Source organism: Rhinolophus sinicus, linkage group LG13 (assembly GCF_036562045.2).
Source record: "Rhinolophus sinicus isolate RSC01 linkage group LG13, ASM3656204v1, whole genome shotgun sequence".
NCBI lineage: Eukaryota > Metazoa > Chordata > Mammalia > Chiroptera > Rhinolophidae > Rhinolophus > Rhinolophus sinicus.
The window spans coordinates 13,131,643-13,148,229 of NC_133762.1; the positions used below are offsets into that span (position 1 = coordinate 13,131,643).

Genomic DNA, 16,587 nt, shown 5'->3' on the forward strand with positions numbered 1-16,587 from the left:
CGGGGCAGCCATTTCTTTAAGAGTACCAAGTGTGGGATAGAGGCCAACCTCCCACATTCACCTGTGCAACAGGTGTGCTGGGGGCGGTGTCCCTGCCTGGGGAGTTGATGATGGGGCAGTCTCCACCGAAGAGGGGATAGACGAAAGAATGAGTTCCTAGCAGAAGAGGGACAGGGCTTTCCTACAGACGCCGGAATACCACGTGCCAAAACAAAGAAAGGTGTGTGCGGGAAAAGCCAGGTGCCAGAATATGCAAGTTGGGGGAAGGACCCCGGGTTCAGGCGACGGGGGTCTTTTCTGTGCAGATTCCTTTCCTGCTCAGGGGCTGCTTTCGGCAAGTAGTTCATAGCTGAAAGGGACCTTCAAGTCCATCCATCCAACTTTCACTGTAAGAGACCGTTACCATGAGAACTGCTACTTTAAGGTCAGGGTTAACAGCCCTTAGCTTAAAACAATCTAATTGTAAATTCCAGGATGTGGGCAGTTGCAGCACAGAGACCAGAAGCCCTGTAGCTTATCTTATACTCTTTGAAGCTATGTAAGTCTTGTAGCTTATCATATACTCTTTGAAGCTGTGTAGGTCCTGTAGTTTATCTTGTACTCCCTAAGGCTATGGAAAATTACTGAATGCCTTAGCTATGTGAGTCCTGTAGTGTATCTTGTACTCCCTAAGACTATGGAAAATTACTGAGTGCCTTAGAAACGCTATAAAAACCCTTGGCTTTAAGGGTTTGGGGTCTTTGTTAAAACCCGCTGCGTCGGGCAGAGACTGGGACCCCAGCTGGCTGGAAATAAACCGCGCTGTGTTACTTGCATTATCGTGTGTGTCCTCTGTCTGTCTGAAGGGTGGACGATTCCAGGACTTAACATCACTTTTTACAGATAAATATAAGGAGGCCTTAAAGAAGTGACATGACATGTTCCAGGTCACAACTCTGGCTACCACTAGGGTCCTGACGGCCAGCCCGCGGATTTTCTGGCTCTGGTCCTCTGGCACTGCCCAGGCTATCAACCACAAACTCCTCTCCCAGGCCCGCAGCACGGGTGGTCTGGGCGGACTACATCTCCCACAATGCCTTCGACCCAATCTCCCTCCGTCCGTCGCTATAAGCGTCAATAGGAAAGCAGAGTTTCCAGGGGCCGTGCTCGTCAGCCAATGAGCGCGGCAGGGGGCGGGCCTATCCCGTCCATTGTTCTCGGTGCCCCTCCGGTCGGAGCAGTAGTGACTCCGTAGGGGCCTGCGGTGTCCCGGGCACTTTTGCACGCGGAGCCGCCTCCGGAGCAGGATCTGGTCTCCAAAGAGGTGAGCCGGGAGAGAGAGGCCTGGAGCCATGCGACCCAGGGGAGTAGCCCGAGGCGCGGGAATAACGGGCCTGGAGCCAGTGCGGCAGCCTACTGGGGGAGGGGCGTCGGGGGCGCTGTCCGCGGCCCGCGGGCCCCGGTCGTCAGGGTTTAGGCGCTGGTTCGTTCAGCTAACGCATCCGGACTCTTCTTCCAGCGGGGCTCCTTGCACATCCAACCTTAACTTCTCTTGCCATTGAGACGACATCCCGCGCACCTCGTCATTTTACAGATGGGGAAACTGAGCTCAGAGGGGGCGTGCCTTGCCCCGGGTCACACCGCGAATTAGCTTGCTAAGAAAATTTCCCGGGTTCCCAAGTAAGAGTTCAGTGAATCTCTGTTTCTTCCAGTCATTGTGAATACACATTGGGAGCTTCGGTTTTCTTACTAGCATTTCTGTTTTATTCTTTTCATAAAGTTTTTCCTTCCCCGCTTTTTTCCCCCCGTTTTTCTTTGGCGGGTGGCTTGTTATCTGACTCTTTATGATATAGTAATGATTTTTAAAATAATTTTTCATTACTTTTATCCTCTAAATAATTTATAATTTCACTGCTCTCAACATCATGTAGAATCCCCATCCACTTTTTTTCCTTATGTATGTGTTCATTTTTAAAGGGAATCGGGGTCATACTGTGTCTGTGATTTTAATGCCTTTCTGCCTTTGCTTTTATCCATAATTTTCATATGAGGATTATCTTAAATCATTAATGATTAACAATCTTTGACAGCATAATTTTTAAAATATTTTAAAATACAGCAGGGTGCACATTTCTTAAATTTCATAATGCAATCACTGTCAAGATATAGAACATTTCCAGCACCCCAAAGGCTCCTCTGAGCCACTTCTCAGTCAATACCCACCCTCAAAGGTAGTCATTATTACATCAGCATAGCTTTTAACATACTTTACTGTATGGATATGTCATCATTTATTAAGTGCTGGACTTTTGGACTTTTAATGTGTCCTTTCTTTTTTTTTCAATTAGAAAGAATGCTATGGTTGTGTGTCCTTGCAAATACATTTCTCTTTGTAAAGATGGTTATTTTTAAAGATAAATTCCAGAGTGGCCAAGGCTGGATTGAAGAGTAGCAAATTTTAAAACTTCATACTTTAATGCAGTTGAGATATAGCCTTCCTTCCAGTGAGGCTCAAAGTGTCTTGACATCTGATCTATTGCTAATTCTTAACATGGGTCCGTAGGATAAGAAGGACGGGTGTTATTATGTCTACTTATTAGGTGTGGTCAGTGAGGTTGAGTGACTGAGTTTGTTCAGTCAAGGTCACTCACTCTGCTGCAGAAAGTCTCTGACTTACAGGCAGGATCACTCAGTCCTGGGTTCTTGCAAGGGCTTTGAATTTCCGATACTCAGGCTTTGGTCTCTTGGAAAGAAAAATGCTGTATATTTTGTGTTTGTGCTCCTTCTTCTCTTGCCATAGACAGAGATGGGTTTTAAGGAATAAGCCATTTTCCTTTAAGAGAGACAGGAAACTTGTGTTGATCTGCGGATGTAAGAATCACTTGGTGGCCTCACCCGGGCTGCAGTGAGTTAAGATTGTTTTGGGACGGTTTACATATTGATTCTGGTTCTCTTTCTCATTTCTCAGCTGGGCTACTTGTTGAAATTTAAGGAGGGAAGTGTCTTCTCAGAGAGCCTGGCTGGAGAAGACTGACGAGAAAGCCTACAAGCCTGAGTGATTGCCCCAAGGACGTGGGTGATGGCTGCTGAGGTGCCGAGAGTAACCACTCCCCTGAGCCCCTTGGTCCAGGTGCCTCAAGAGGACGATGAACAGGAGGAGGAGGAGGAGGTCACCACCACAATCCTGGAGGACGACTCTTGGGTACAGGAAGCTGTGCTGCAGGAGGATGGCCCTGAGTCTGAGCCCTTTCCCCAGAGTGCCGGCAAGGGCAGCCCCCGTGAGGAGGTGGCCGGAGGGCCGCAGGGTGCACTCGGCCGCCTTCGCGAGCTGTGTCGGCGCTGGCTGAGGCCGGAAGTTCACACCAAGGAGCAGATGTTGACCATGCTGCCCAGGGAGATTCAGGCCTGGCTGCAAGAGCATCGGCCCGAAAGCAGTGAGGAAGCAGTGGCCCTGGTGGAAGGCTTGCCCCATACGCTTGGGGACAGTGGTGAGATGCTGAACCTCACAGGGAGAGGGTGGGGGCACCTTCCGAGGTGGGATCCAGGATAGAGCTGGGGACGGTCCCATCTCTCTACACGGTCTGCTGGCAGTCAGCACACTGTCACCTTTTTAAATGCCCTTGTGTGCAGTGACAGTTCCAGAATTTCAGTATACGAGGGGCTTAGAGGAGTATTCTTGGAGCTATGTTTGCATGGTAAGCATGATTTTTACTTCTGTGTTTAATCAGAGTAATGGGGAAGCTTATGGAGGTTGGGGGGAGGGGCTGAGGACCCTATAAATCACCTCTTGGCACCTTCACTTGGTTGTGCAATAAACGTCCAGATATTTGAAGTTCCGGCAGTTAGAAAAACCAAATCCTGTTTTTAAAAAGTGATTATTTTTATGAAACCAAGATGAATGATGAGTTGTTAAGTCCTGGAATCGTCCACCCCTCAGACAGACAGAGGACACACACGATAATGCAAGTCACACAGCGAGGCTTATTTCCAGCTAGCTGGGGTCCCCGTCTCTGCCCGACGCAGCGGGTTTTAACAAGGACCCCAAACCCTTAAAGCTAAGGGTTTTTATAGCGTTCTAAAGGCACTCAGTAATTTTCCCTAGTCTTAGGGAGTACAAGATAAACTACAGGACCTACATAGCTTCAAAGAGTATAAGATAAGCTACAGGGCTTCTGGTCTCTGTGCTGCAACTGCCCACATCCTGGAATTTACAATTAGATTCTTTTAAGCTAAGGGCTGTTAACCCTGACCTTAAAGTAGCAGTTCTCATGCTAACTAACGGTCTCTTACAGAGTGAACCAACCAATAACTGGGTCTTTCTGTGGTATAAAGTCATGCTGGGCTCTTAAAAGGGGAATTACAAACTTGAATTCTTTGCAATGGTTAATATGTTTGTCTCCTGGGTTATGAACACGCTGTGGGACCCTGGCCCACCACTGAACTACTCTGCCTCCAACTGCTCTTCATTTGTAAATGGGACTCCCTTGATGACAAAATATTTACTTCCGATCTGCCAGTGCCCCTAGGACTGTTTCAGGACCCATGGGAAATGGCTGCCTGTGTGCAGGGGAGAAGTCAGAGAAGGCTTCACAGAGGACATGGAATTTGAGCAGGACTTGCAAGCTGGGGTAGAGTTGGGTAAGGTGCAGGGCAGGCGGAGGGGGTGGCATCTAAGAGAAGCTGTGCTAAGCGGAGGCTCTGAAGGGTGGACCAGTGTGGCTTCGTTCAGGTGACAGCAAGAAAGGCTGGCTGATGGGGGTGGAAAGTGTGTTTTTAGGAAGTGGTAGGAAGCAGACTTTGGGGAAAGGGTGGGAGGAGGCTTGGACTGTCATTGGCCTCAGCAGGTTCTTGAACTAGGGCCCGAGGCCATGGGAGGAAGCCCAGTTTGGCAACAGGATGTAGGTTTGATTAGAGTAGGGAGAGGCTGGAGGCAGGAGAGCCGCCAGGAAGCTGATGGGGGTTGGGCCAAGGTGAGAACAGCAGGGGAAGGGGAGGAGATTGGACATACATGAGAAAGAACTCAGTTAACAATAGCTAACATTTACCGATCCCTTTCTGTGGGCCAGGCAGTGTGTCTGCCTAGCACCTAATATGCAAAACTTGAGGACACTTAACCACTTTGGAAGACGGTGAGATTGTTACCGCTTCACCACATCGGGAGATAAGCGAGAGAAGTGAAGCGACTCCCTTAAGATCTTGCAGCTAGCACGTGGCTGAACCAGGCCAAGGTTGGAACTCATGGTCTGAGGATGTGGGCCACGTTCAGAAGCGTGTCACTCATCCGCGACGCGTAGTGACGGTTCCCAGCGGGCCGTGGGAAAGGGGATGCAGGCGAGGACTGGGGCAAAGGTGGCCAATTCAGAGGCATCTAATCTGGAGGATTCCGAAGGCTGGGAGAGAAGGAAGGAAAGAAAAGGGCAGAGGTGGTGATGACCTGCAGAGACCTTGGAGATGTGAGCAAAGCCGTCCTTTGGGGAACGGGACCGCCCGAGGGCCTGCTGTGAGCCCAGCCCTGCCCTGGACACCATGCGTGTCCCTCTGACAGTCCTGTGAGGTGGGTGGGCCTGGCCTTTCCTGGGTGAGGACATGAAGTGCAGCAAGACCAGCCCTGACCCGAGGTCACACAGCTGGATTCATACCCTAGTCTGTTTCCTTCCACGTGTGTTTGGGAGATCCTAGGTTTTCTCTAAAGCAAAGTACCCGGTTTTCTTTGGCCTTGAAAAAGAACTTTGAATTTTGCTCTTCTTATTTAAAAAAATACAGAAACCTCTCATCCTATTTAAACACTTGGTTTACCTGCCTCCTGATGGATGGGACAAGTTTGGAACAAACGTGCGGCTCTTCTGTCGGACACTGCGGAGAGGCCTGAGCAGCTGAGGGCTGTGGGCTAAGGAGAGGCCTCTGTCTGGGCTTGTTGTTTGGTGGGGAAGTCCCAGAGCAGAGGGCCAGAGCTCAGCAGGTGTCTTGGGAGATCAGGCGCCCACTGCAGCAGCCTGCCCCCCCGGCTTGCTGCAGGGCCTCGTGGCTTCATTTCTCCTGGGACTCTCCATGACTCGGTTTCAGTCCTACGATTTCTGCCTCTCAGATCATCTTTGTTGGTGTTTGTTTTACAAATGCTCCTGACCTGACTCGTGATTATTCAGGGAAACCTCTGCAGTTATCTTCATCCTTTCTCAAACATGTACTTAGCAGATAAGACCACTTGACCTAGTCTGTGCGTCCAGCTCTGGACCTTTGGACACGTTTGCCCAGCACACTGGTTTACTATTTGACAAGCAGGCACCTCTGATGCTCACAGTGAAAGTATCTTATTCCGATTAGGACTGGACCTCTCTGAATAGGTTAAGGGGGAAGCTCCTCTGGGTGTTTCCCAGTGACACTTTCATCTCCTAAATGTCATGCTCTCGGTATTTCACCTGAATCTTGCAGCAGCCTCCAAAGGGAACCTGCTTTCAGCCTCTTCCCCCTTCACTGCAGCTGCTCCACTCCTGCCGGAGTGATCGGGCACTCTCCTGCTTACAAGTCCCGTGAGTTCCCCAGTGTGACCTCCTTGTTCTGTTTGGAGCCCGTGGCCCGGTGCGACCTGGCTCAGATGGCCCTACAGTCGGTCCTCTTCAGTCCCCTGGCCGAAGCCTCTGCTCCATTCAGACCTGATCTTGCTGTTTCTTGAACATACCTGTACTTTCTAGCATTCACCTGTGCTCCTGAGTTTTGACTCGGAATGGCTTTGTCCCTCCCTGTGTGGTAGTGTCCTGGTCGTCCTTTGAGTGCACACCCGTGGAGACCCACTGCGTCAAGCTGTCCTTCCTTCCGGTCCTTCCTCCCTGGCCCCAGCGCTCATCTCCTCTGCTAGGAGTCTTCCATCTGGCGTTTTATCATATTTTGGCTTCTCTTTGGCTTTTTATCATATTTTATCTTGTTTTCTATTTCTATGGGTACTTGTCTTATTTCTTTTAAGAACCTATACAACTCCAGAAGGCAAAGAACCTGCCTTTTTTTTCTTTTTCTTTCTTTCCTCTTCTATATTATAGAGAAATGGAGACTGTCAACTTCAAACCTGCTCTTGTCTGCCAGGTGAGCCGAACAGTCGCAGCTGACCTCGTCAGGCCCCTCCAGCGCCACCTGCTTTCTGTAGGCACAGGCCCCTGTTTTGAGCTTGCTGCCCCTGCAAAATGCTCCCTCAATGACAACAAATGAACAAGTACATTCCTCTTTCTGAACAAGAAGGGGAGTGGAGAGTGTTGGCAGGTTGTAAAAGTGTATGTCTTTTCAAAGGTACGATTCTCAGCTTCAAAACGAAATCACTTGGAATTCACTTAAGTATTTGAAATGTATATCATGCAGAACTCTTAGAGAGGCATAACACTATAATGGTATGATGATTGGCAGTCATTCATCTAAACTGATAACAGAGCTCACTGCTGTTTTTATCAGCAGTTAGTCTTTCACGCAGCCAGAGTTCATGTGGAACAATGTCCCAGGTCACTCAGGTACGATCAGATTCCCACCAGGCTTTTCAGGACAGCGCTCAATGGGAAGAGCCCGACTAGGACGTAAGCTGTACGGAATTGCTCCTGTATTTTAGACCAGTGTCTCTGAGCACGGTGTTGAGACACAGCAGTATGTCACAATCAGGTGGGAGGGGCTTTGGAAGAATTTTGAGCGTACCCCACACTAAAGCACCTGATTTAGTGACCAGGTTCATTGGTATAAATAAATTACAGTAAATTCAGGTTTATCTGCAGACGGACATTAGTTTTCCTCGCACTCATTCTGATATGCTTTCTAGAATGGGAAAGAGGAGGCCTCTAGCCAGGCAGGGGGACATCCCGTGAACAGCCACGGGAATGTGCTGTGCACACGTGTCGAGAGTGTGTGTCCAGGGATGGAAAATACAAGAACCACGGGTTTAAACCGAGCTACAACTGCAGCTTTTGTCTACTGACCCATAGGGGAAGGGTCCTACGGCCGTTCATGAACTGGTGAGCGAGTGGCATTTGGACAGTGGTCTCACCATTTTGGAAAATCTAAAATTGGATCCCTACTTCATAAGTTACACAGAAATAGATCCCTGCATCTCAAGTTACAGCTTTAGGGAAATTCCTGATACCAAGTAAAAACTCATTTATTCATTTATCAAATTTAATTGAGCACCTACCAAGCATCAGGCACTGTGGGGAGCCGTAGGGGTCAGTGCGCACTCTGCTACTTTCCATCCATTAAGATTTTCAAATTCCAACTTGCCCTCAACTCCCAGTGAAGAAATAAGTAAAGACAAAACTCAGCTTTGACTTAGACATTCTGGGTGATGAACACAAAATTGAGGCCTGGTAACTAGATACCCAGTTAGAAGGAAATCAGCCTGGTTTTAAAAGCCTTAAGGATTCTTTAGCCTCTTTATTTTCACTACAAGTTGAATTTTTAAACATTTCCCCTTGGGCTTCCTTTTCTCATCACTATAGGGAATTGAGTATAAATTGTACGTTTTTCTTATTTCAGATTTTGAGATCCAGAGTGAAAATGGGGAAAACTCTAATCAAGACATATTTGAGGACGTGGAGTCACATGAGATCTTCTCAGAAATGCCCAAACGGGAAGGTGTTCAGCAGTCTGACTGGGAAAGTGACTTTGAGAGAGACTGTGGTTCCAGGGGTCCCCAGGGAAATACCCCCGGAGAGGAACACAGGAAGGTGCCATCCCAGGGCAGAGAAGCTGGACAGCTCATAGGCCTTCAGGGCACCCACCTGGGTGAGAAACCCTATGAATGTCCCCAGTGCGGGAAAACTTTCAGCCGGAAATCCCACCTCATCATGCACGAGCGGACCCACACGGGAGAGAAACCGTACTCATGCCCAGAGTGTGGCAAGAGCTTTGGCAACCGGTCCAACCTTAATACTCATCAGGGAATCCACACCGGAGAAAAGCCCTTCGAATGTAAAGAATGTTGCGAAAGCTTTAGTTACAACTCTAACCTTATCAGACACCAGAGGATCCACACAGGGGAGAAACCGTACAAATGTCCCGACTGTGGACAGAGGTTCAGTCAGAGCTCAGCCCTCATCACCCACCGGAGAACTCACACAGGAGAGAAGCCTTATCAGTGTGGCGAGTGTGGGAAAAGCTTCAGCCAAGGCTCCAGTCTGGCCACGCACCGCAGGACCCACTTGGTGGAGAAGCCCTACAAGTGCGGGGAGTGTGGGAAGAGCTTCAGCCAGAGCTCCAGCCTGATTGCACACCAGGGGAGGCACACGGGCGAGAAGCCTTACGAGTGCCTCACGTGCGGGGAGAGCTTCAGCTGGAGCTCCAACCTCATCAAGCACCAGAGGATCCACACGGGGGAGAAGCCCTACAAATGTGGCGAGTACATTCCACTTTCTTAACAAGAAGGGGAGTGGAGAGTGTTGGCAGGTTGTAAAAGTGTATGTCTTTTCAAAGGTACGATTCTCAGCTTCAAAACGAAATCACTTGGAATTCACTTAAGTATTTGAAATGTATATCATGCAGAACTCTTAGAGAGGCATAACACTATAATGGTATGATGATTGGCAGTCATTCATCTAAACTGATAACAGAGCTCACTGCTGTTTTTATCAGCAGTTAGTCTTTCACGCAGCCAGAGTTCATGTGGAACAATGTCCCAGGTCACTCAGGTACGATCAGATTCCCACCAGGCTTTTCAGGACAGCGCTCAATGGGAAGAGCCCGACTAGGACGTAAGCTGTACGGAATTGCTCCTGTATTTTAGACCAGTGTCTCTGAGCACGGTGTTGAGACACAGCAGTATGTCACAATCAGGTGGGAGGGGCTTTGGAAGAATTTTGAGCGTACCCCACACTAAAGCACCTGATTTAGTGACCAGGTTCATTGGTATAAATAAATTACAGTAAATTCAGGTTTATCTGCAGACGGACATTAGTTTTCCTCGCACTCATTCTGATATGCTTTCTAGAATGGGAAAGAGGAGGCCTCTAGCCAGGCAGGGGGACATCCCGTGAACAGCCACGGGAATGTGCTGTGCACACGTGTCGAGAGTGTGTGTCCAGGGATGGAAAATACAAGAACCACGGGTTTAAACCGAGCTACAACTGCAGCTTTTGTCTACTGACCCATAGGGGAAGGGTCCTACGGCCGTTCATGAACTGGTGAGCGAGTGGCATTTGGACAGTGGTCTCACCATTTTGGAAAATCTAAAATTGGATCCCTACTTCATAAGTTACACAGAAATAGATCCCTGCATCTCAAGTTACAGCTTTAGGGAAATTCCTGATACCAAGTAAAAACTCATTTATTCATTTATCAAATTTAATTGAGCACCTACCAAGCATCAGGCACTGTGGGGAGCCGTAGGGGTCAGTGCGCACTCTGCTACTTTCCATCCATTAAGATTTTCAAATTCCAACTTGCCCTCAACTCCCAGTGAAGAAATAAGTAAAGACAAAACTCAGCTTTGACTTAGACATTCTGGGTGATGAACACAAAATTGAGGCCTGGTAACTAGATACCCAGTTAGAAGGAAATCAGCCTGGTTTTAAAAGCCTTAAGGATTCTTTAGCCTCTTTATTTTCACTACAAGTTGAATTTTTAAACATTTCCCCTTGGGCTTCCTTTTCTCATCACTATAGGGAATTGAGTATAAATTGTACGTTTTTCTTATTTCAGATTTTGAGATCCAGAGTGAAAATGGGGAAAACTCTAATCAAGACATATTTGAGGACGTGGAGTCACATGAGATCTTCTCAGAAATGCCCAAACGGGAAGGTGTTCAGCAGTCTGACTGGGAAAGTGACTTTGAGAGAGACTGTGGTTCCAGGGGTCCCCAGGGAAATACCCCCGGAGAGGAACACAGGAAGGTGCCATCCCAGGGCAGAGAAGCTGGACAGCTCATAGGCCTTCAGGGCACCCACCTGGGTGAGAAACCCTATGAATGTCCCCAGTGCGGGAAAACTTTCAGCCGGAAATCCCACCTCATCATGCACGAGCGGACCCACACGGGAGAGAAACCGTACTCATGCCCAGAGTGTGGCAAGAGCTTTGGCAACCGGTCCAACCTTAATACTCATCAGGGAATCCACACCGGAGAAAAGCCCTTCGAATGTAAAGAATGTTGCGAAAGCTTTAGTTACAACTCTAACCTTATCAGACACCAGAGGATCCACACAGGGGAGAAACCGTACAAATGTCCCGACTGTGGACAGAGGTTCAGTCAGAGCTCAGCCCTCATCACCCACCGGAGAACTCACACAGGAGAGAAGCCTTATCAGTGTGGCGAGTGTGGGAAAAGCTTCAGCCAAGGCTCCAGTCTGGCCACGCACCGCAGGACCCACTTGGTGGAGAAGCCCTACAAGTGCGGGGAGTGTGGGAAGAGCTTCAGCCAGAGCTCCAGCCTGATTGCACACCAGGGGAGGCACACGGGCGAGAAGCCTTACGAGTGCCTCACGTGCGGGGAGAGCTTCAGCTGGAGCTCCAACCTCATCAAGCACCAGAGGATCCACACGGGGGAGAAGCCCTACAAATGTGGCGAGTACATTCCACTTTCTTAACAAGAAGGGGAGTGGAGAGTGTTGGCAGGTTGTAAAAGTGTATGTCTTTTCAAAGGTACGATTCTCAGCTTCAAAACAAAATCACTTGGAATTCACTTAAGTATTTGAAACGTATATCATGCAGAACTCTTATTAGAGAGGCATAACACTATAATGGTATGATGTTTGGCAGTCATTCATCTAAACTGATAACAGAGCTCACTGCTGCTTTTGTCAGCAGTTAGTCTTTCACGCAGCCAGGGTTCATGTGGAACAATGTCCCCAGTCACTCAGGTACGAACAGATTCCCACCAGGCTTTTCAGGACAGCGCTCAATGGGAAGAGCCCGACTAGGACGTAAGCTGTACGGAATCGCTTCTGTATTTTAGACCAGTGTCTCTGAGCACGGTGTTGAGACACAGCAGTATGTCACAATCAGGTGGGAGGGGCTTTGGAAGAATTGTGAGCCTACCCCACACTAAAGCACCACAGTTAGTGACCAGGTTCATTGGTATAAATAAATTACAGTAAATTCAGGTTTATTTGCAGACGGACATTAGTTTTCCTTGCACTCATTCTGATATGCTTTCTAGAATGAGAAAGAGGAGGCCTCTAGCCAGGCAGGGGGACATCCCGTGAACAGCCACGGGAATGTGCTGTGCACACGAGTCGAGAGTATGTGTCCAGGGATGGAAAATACAAGAACCATGGGTTTAAACTGAGCTACAACTGCAGCTTTTGTCTACTGACCTATAAGGGAAGGGTCCTACGGCCGTTCATGAACTGGTGAGCGAGTGGCATTTGGACAGTGGTCTCACCATTTTGGAAAAACTAAAATTGGATCCCTATTTCATAAGTTACACAGAAATAGATCCCTGCATCTCAAGTTACAGCTTTACGGAAATTCCTGATACCAACTAAAAACTCATTTATTCATTTATCAAACTTAATTGAGCACCTACTAAGCATCAGGTACTGTGGGGAGCCGTAGGGGTCAGTGCGCACTCTGCTACTTTACATCTGTTAAGATTTTCAAATTCCAACCTGCCCTCATCTCCCAGTGGAGAAATAAGAAAAGACAAAACTCAGCTTTGACTTAGACATTCTGGGTGATGAACAGAAAGTTTGAGGCCTGGTAACTAGATACCCAGTTAGAAGGAAATCAGCCTGGTTTTTAAAAGTCTTAAGGATTCTTTAGCCTCTTTATTTTTACTGCAAGTTGAATTTTTAAACATTTCCCCTTGGGCTTCCTTTTCTTATCACTATAGGGAATTGAGTATAAATTGTACGTTTTTCTTATTTCAGATTTTGAGATCCAGAGTGAAAATGGGGAGAACTCTAATCAAGACATATTTGAGGACGTGGAGTCACATGAGATCTTCTCAGAAATGCCCAAACGGGAAGGTGTTCAGCAGTCTGACTGGGAAAGTGACTTTGAGAGAGACTGTGGTTCCAGGGGTCCCCAGGGAAATACCCCCGGAGAGGAACACAGGAAGGTGCCATCCCAGGGCAGAGAAGCTGGACAGCTCATAGGCCTTCAGGGCACCCACCTGGGTGAGAAACCCTATGAATGTCCCCAGTGCGGGAAAACTTTCAGCCGGAAATCCCACCTCATCACGCACGAGCGGACCCACACGGGAGAGAAATACTACAAATGCGACGAATGTGGAAAAAGCTTTAGTGATGGTTCAAACTTTAGTAGACATCAAACTACTCACACCGGGGAGAAACCTTATAAATGCAGGGATTGTGGGAAAAGCTTTAGCCGGAGCGCAAACCTCATAACCCACCAGAGGATCCACACGGGCGAGAAACCCTTTCAGTGTGCCGAGTGTGGCAAGAGTTTCAGCAGGAGTCCCAATCTCATTGCTCACCAGCGAACCCACACGGGAGAGAAACCTTACTCATGCCCAGAGTGTGGCAAGAGCTTTGGCAACCGGTCCAGCCTTAATACTCATCAGGGAATCCACACCGGAGAAAAGCCCTACGAATGTAAAGAATGTGGCGAAAGCTTTAGTTACAACTCTAACCTGATCAGACACCAGAGGATCCACACAGGGGAGAAACCGTACAAATGTCCCGACTGTGGGCAGAGGTTCAGTCAGAGCTCGGCCCTCATCACCCACCGGAGAACTCACACAGGAGAGAAGCCCTATCAGTGTGGCGAGTGTGGGAAACGATTCAGCCGCAGCTCCAATCTGGCCACGCACCGCAGAACCCACTTGGTGGAGAAGCCCTACAAGTGCGGGGAGTGTGGGAAGAGCTTCAGCCAGAGCTCCAGCCTGATTGCACACCAGGGGAGGCACACGGGCGAGAAGCCTTACGAGTGCCTCACGTGCGGGGAGAGCTTCAGCTGGAGCTCCAACCTCATCAAGCACCAGAGGATCCACACGGGGGAGAAGCCCTACAAATGCGGCGAGTGTGGGAAGTGCTTCAGCCAGCGCTCCCAGCTAGTGGTGCACCAGCGGACCCACACGGGCGAGAAGCCCTACGAGTGCCTCATGTGCGGCAAGAGCTTCAGCCGGGGCTCCATCCTGGTCATGCACCAGAGAGCGCACTTGGGGGACAAACCCTACAGGTGCCCTGAATGCGGCAAAGGCTTTAGTTGGAATTCAGTTCTCATTATACACCAGCGAATCCACACAGGGGAGAAGCCCTACAAGTGCCCCGAGTGTGGCAAAGGCTTCAGCAACAGCTCCAATTTTATTACACATCAGAGAACTCACATGAAAGAGAAACTTAGTTGATGTGGCAAAGAGGGAAAGTGAGGAGACTGGCCCAGGAGAGGAACCTGTCACACTGCCCCCAAGTAGGGACTTCTCATTAGAAGAGCCATTCTTTTGAATGGTCTTTTGGGATTTTTGCCGGAATCTCACCCCTGCTCCTCATTCTAGGATCCCATCATGTTAGTGGTCGGAATCAAACTCCCAGAACAGAGCACAGGAACGGAAGGCTGGAAAGTTGGGTCTTTTGCTGTTTCATTTCATGGCTTGATTGGCTCCCTTTCTCCTGACCCCCTGTACCTCAGTTTCCTCTTTGGTAGAACAGGGGGAGTGTTTCTCCTTGTGGAACAGAAGACAGCATGGCGCACAGCCAGCTGAGTCCTCAGAGAAATACCAGAAATCTGTGAAGCTGCCACTTTGTGGGGCTAAAGTTAAGGTGCCTTCACCCCAAGCTGTGTTCCAGGCCCCCTGCCCATGTCAGAAACGGCTTTCCCGGGCTGTGTTCTGGGCTTTGATTTCAGGTCCAGGTGGAGGACCTTCTCCAATCCTGAGTCATCACATGAAGGTCAAGTCCAAAAGGTTTCTCTCTGGAAAGTGTCAAACACACCAAAACACGAGGGAGTATGTCTTGGAACCAGTGTCTCAGTAGCCTTTGCTCTGATAAGAGGTGGACAGGCCCCACCAGGAAAGGAGTACACTGCGGAGATTTACACGTGTGCTTTTGTCTCTGCTCCTGTCCTGTGGTAAGCTGGCTGCCGGGGGATGTACTTGTGGGGCTTTGTGTTTTGAGTGTGAAGTAAAGGCGGAGACCCTCAGCTGTCTAGCCATGCCTGGTGGACAGTAGCTTCTGTCTCATCGCGGGAAAGCCATCCTGCACTTTGAAGGGTGGGCTCGTGTCTTTACCCCACAGACACACAGACAGTGATACCCCATAACTATCACTACACATTTGTCATTTCCTCGTTCTTATGTGGATTCTATACATGCAGAGCTAGAAGTATGTCTGATAGCTTTCCTATACAAAGGATGTTATTTTTAAGGATGTGTTGGTTATGAGGACGTCGTCTGTCCTCTGGAGAGATCTGGGCTTGAACCTGAGGAGTTGTGCTACAGAGGTTGCCCTTGATTTTAGGGTGCTACCAGGGCTTTGTTCTTAGGTTCTTGAACCTTCCAACTGTAAAGACAGGCATGAGAGCTGGTGAAGGGGTTTGTTAGGAGAGGACAGTAGATAAGGAGTCTCTGGGAAATGTGAAACCGCCGCCTCCTATGCATGGGGCCGGCACTCAGAATGGGCCTTGGTTCTTACAGGATGGATGCTCAACGTTGCCTAATAAAGTAGAGGCCCATTCTTTTCCTGAGTCTCTTTTAATGTGTGTTAGAAACCTGAACTTGACTGTCGTTAGCAAACCCACACTTCACTTCCCCACACACCTCCTGCCTTGGGCTAAACATGGGCCAAGGCCTTCAGGGAGTAAAAATCAGTGGCTTCAAAGAACACACTTTTGGGTGAACCTAGAAAGGTGTGTGATTGAGCAGTGCACACACCTTTCCAATGTCCACTGCCACATTGATCTGCACATTGATTAGGTTTCCTACACTTTCCTTTGGTAAAATAATAAATGTAAGTTAGTTGTAACTTCAGCGTCCTCTCACCTAAGTTGCGATCTAGTTCTATCGATGAATGGAGACAAAGCTGAAGACATTTATAAAAACCTAACCAACCAGTATCCTAATGAAACAATATATATTTTTGAAATGTCACAGATCATCAAAAGCTAGTGAAAAACCATGCACCGTTGCTATAGCCAACCCTGTAGAACACAATCTATTTGTCTTCCGTCCAGATAAACAGAAATGGGGGAGACGTTATCCTACCCTTTAATCCCAGTGTATTCACACAACCATATCCTGAGACACTACCCCTTGTTTTAACCTTTTTGTTAAAATATAACAGAAGTATACCACTCATTGAATGGCTACAAATGGAACACACAAGAAACAACTCAGCAACACCCCAGAAATCCCCCCTCAGCTCCCCTCCCAGCCAAGACTTTGTCCCCCCAGATCACGCTCTGAAGTTTGTGGTGTGGCGGACGGAGTGTTGGGAGCTGGACAGACCTGGGTGTAGCCACACTTGTGACACAAATCACACACCCTCACTCTTATCAGAGATTTTCACCATTTGAGGCAGGTCCTAATGAGACTTCCTTATATTTTTTTCAGGGAATTTTACTTCCCTTTGGGTTGCATTGACAGTTTTCAATAAACCACAACAACTCATAGAACACAACTTACGGAGCAGCAACTCTGCACAGGCTCTGTGCTGAGCTCTTCAGGTGCACGTCTCAATCTAGACAGCTGTACGA

The 16,587-nt window shown here is 48.5% G+C and overlaps 1 protein-coding gene across 11 annotated transcripts; it reads left to right on the plus strand.

Annotated features, from left to right (window-relative positions):
- Positions 1-822: 822 nt before the first annotated feature.
- ZSCAN2 (zinc finger and SCAN domain containing 2) lies at positions 823-16,582 on the plus strand. 11 transcript variants are annotated; one of them, XR_012491175.1, is made up of 6 exons: positions 828-1,303; positions 2,948-3,467; positions 8,479-9,336; positions 10,639-11,496; positions 12,804-14,964; positions 16,445-16,582. XR_012491175.1 is itself a non-coding variant. In XM_074317575.1 (6 exons), the coding sequence occupies exons 3-6, from the start codon at positions 3,059-3,061 to the stop codon at positions 14,243-14,245; spliced, it is 3,567 nt and encodes a 1,188-aa protein (XP_074173676.1). In that variant the 5' UTR covers positions 828-1,303; positions 1,499-1,659; positions 2,948-3,058; the 3' UTR covers positions 14,246-15,579. The 11 variants fall into 11 exon arrangements, 8 of the variants coding, with proteins under 8 accessions (XP_074173676.1, XP_074173675.1, XP_074173681.1 ...); XM_074317575.1 differs by lacking the exon at positions 16,445-16,582 and adding an exon at positions 1,499-1,659 and having other exon boundaries at positions 12,804-15,579; XR_012491176.1 differs by lacking the exon at positions 16,445-16,582 and having other exon boundaries at positions 823-1,303; positions 10,639-11,574; positions 12,804-12,938.
- Positions 16,583-16,587: the final 5 nt, after the last annotated feature.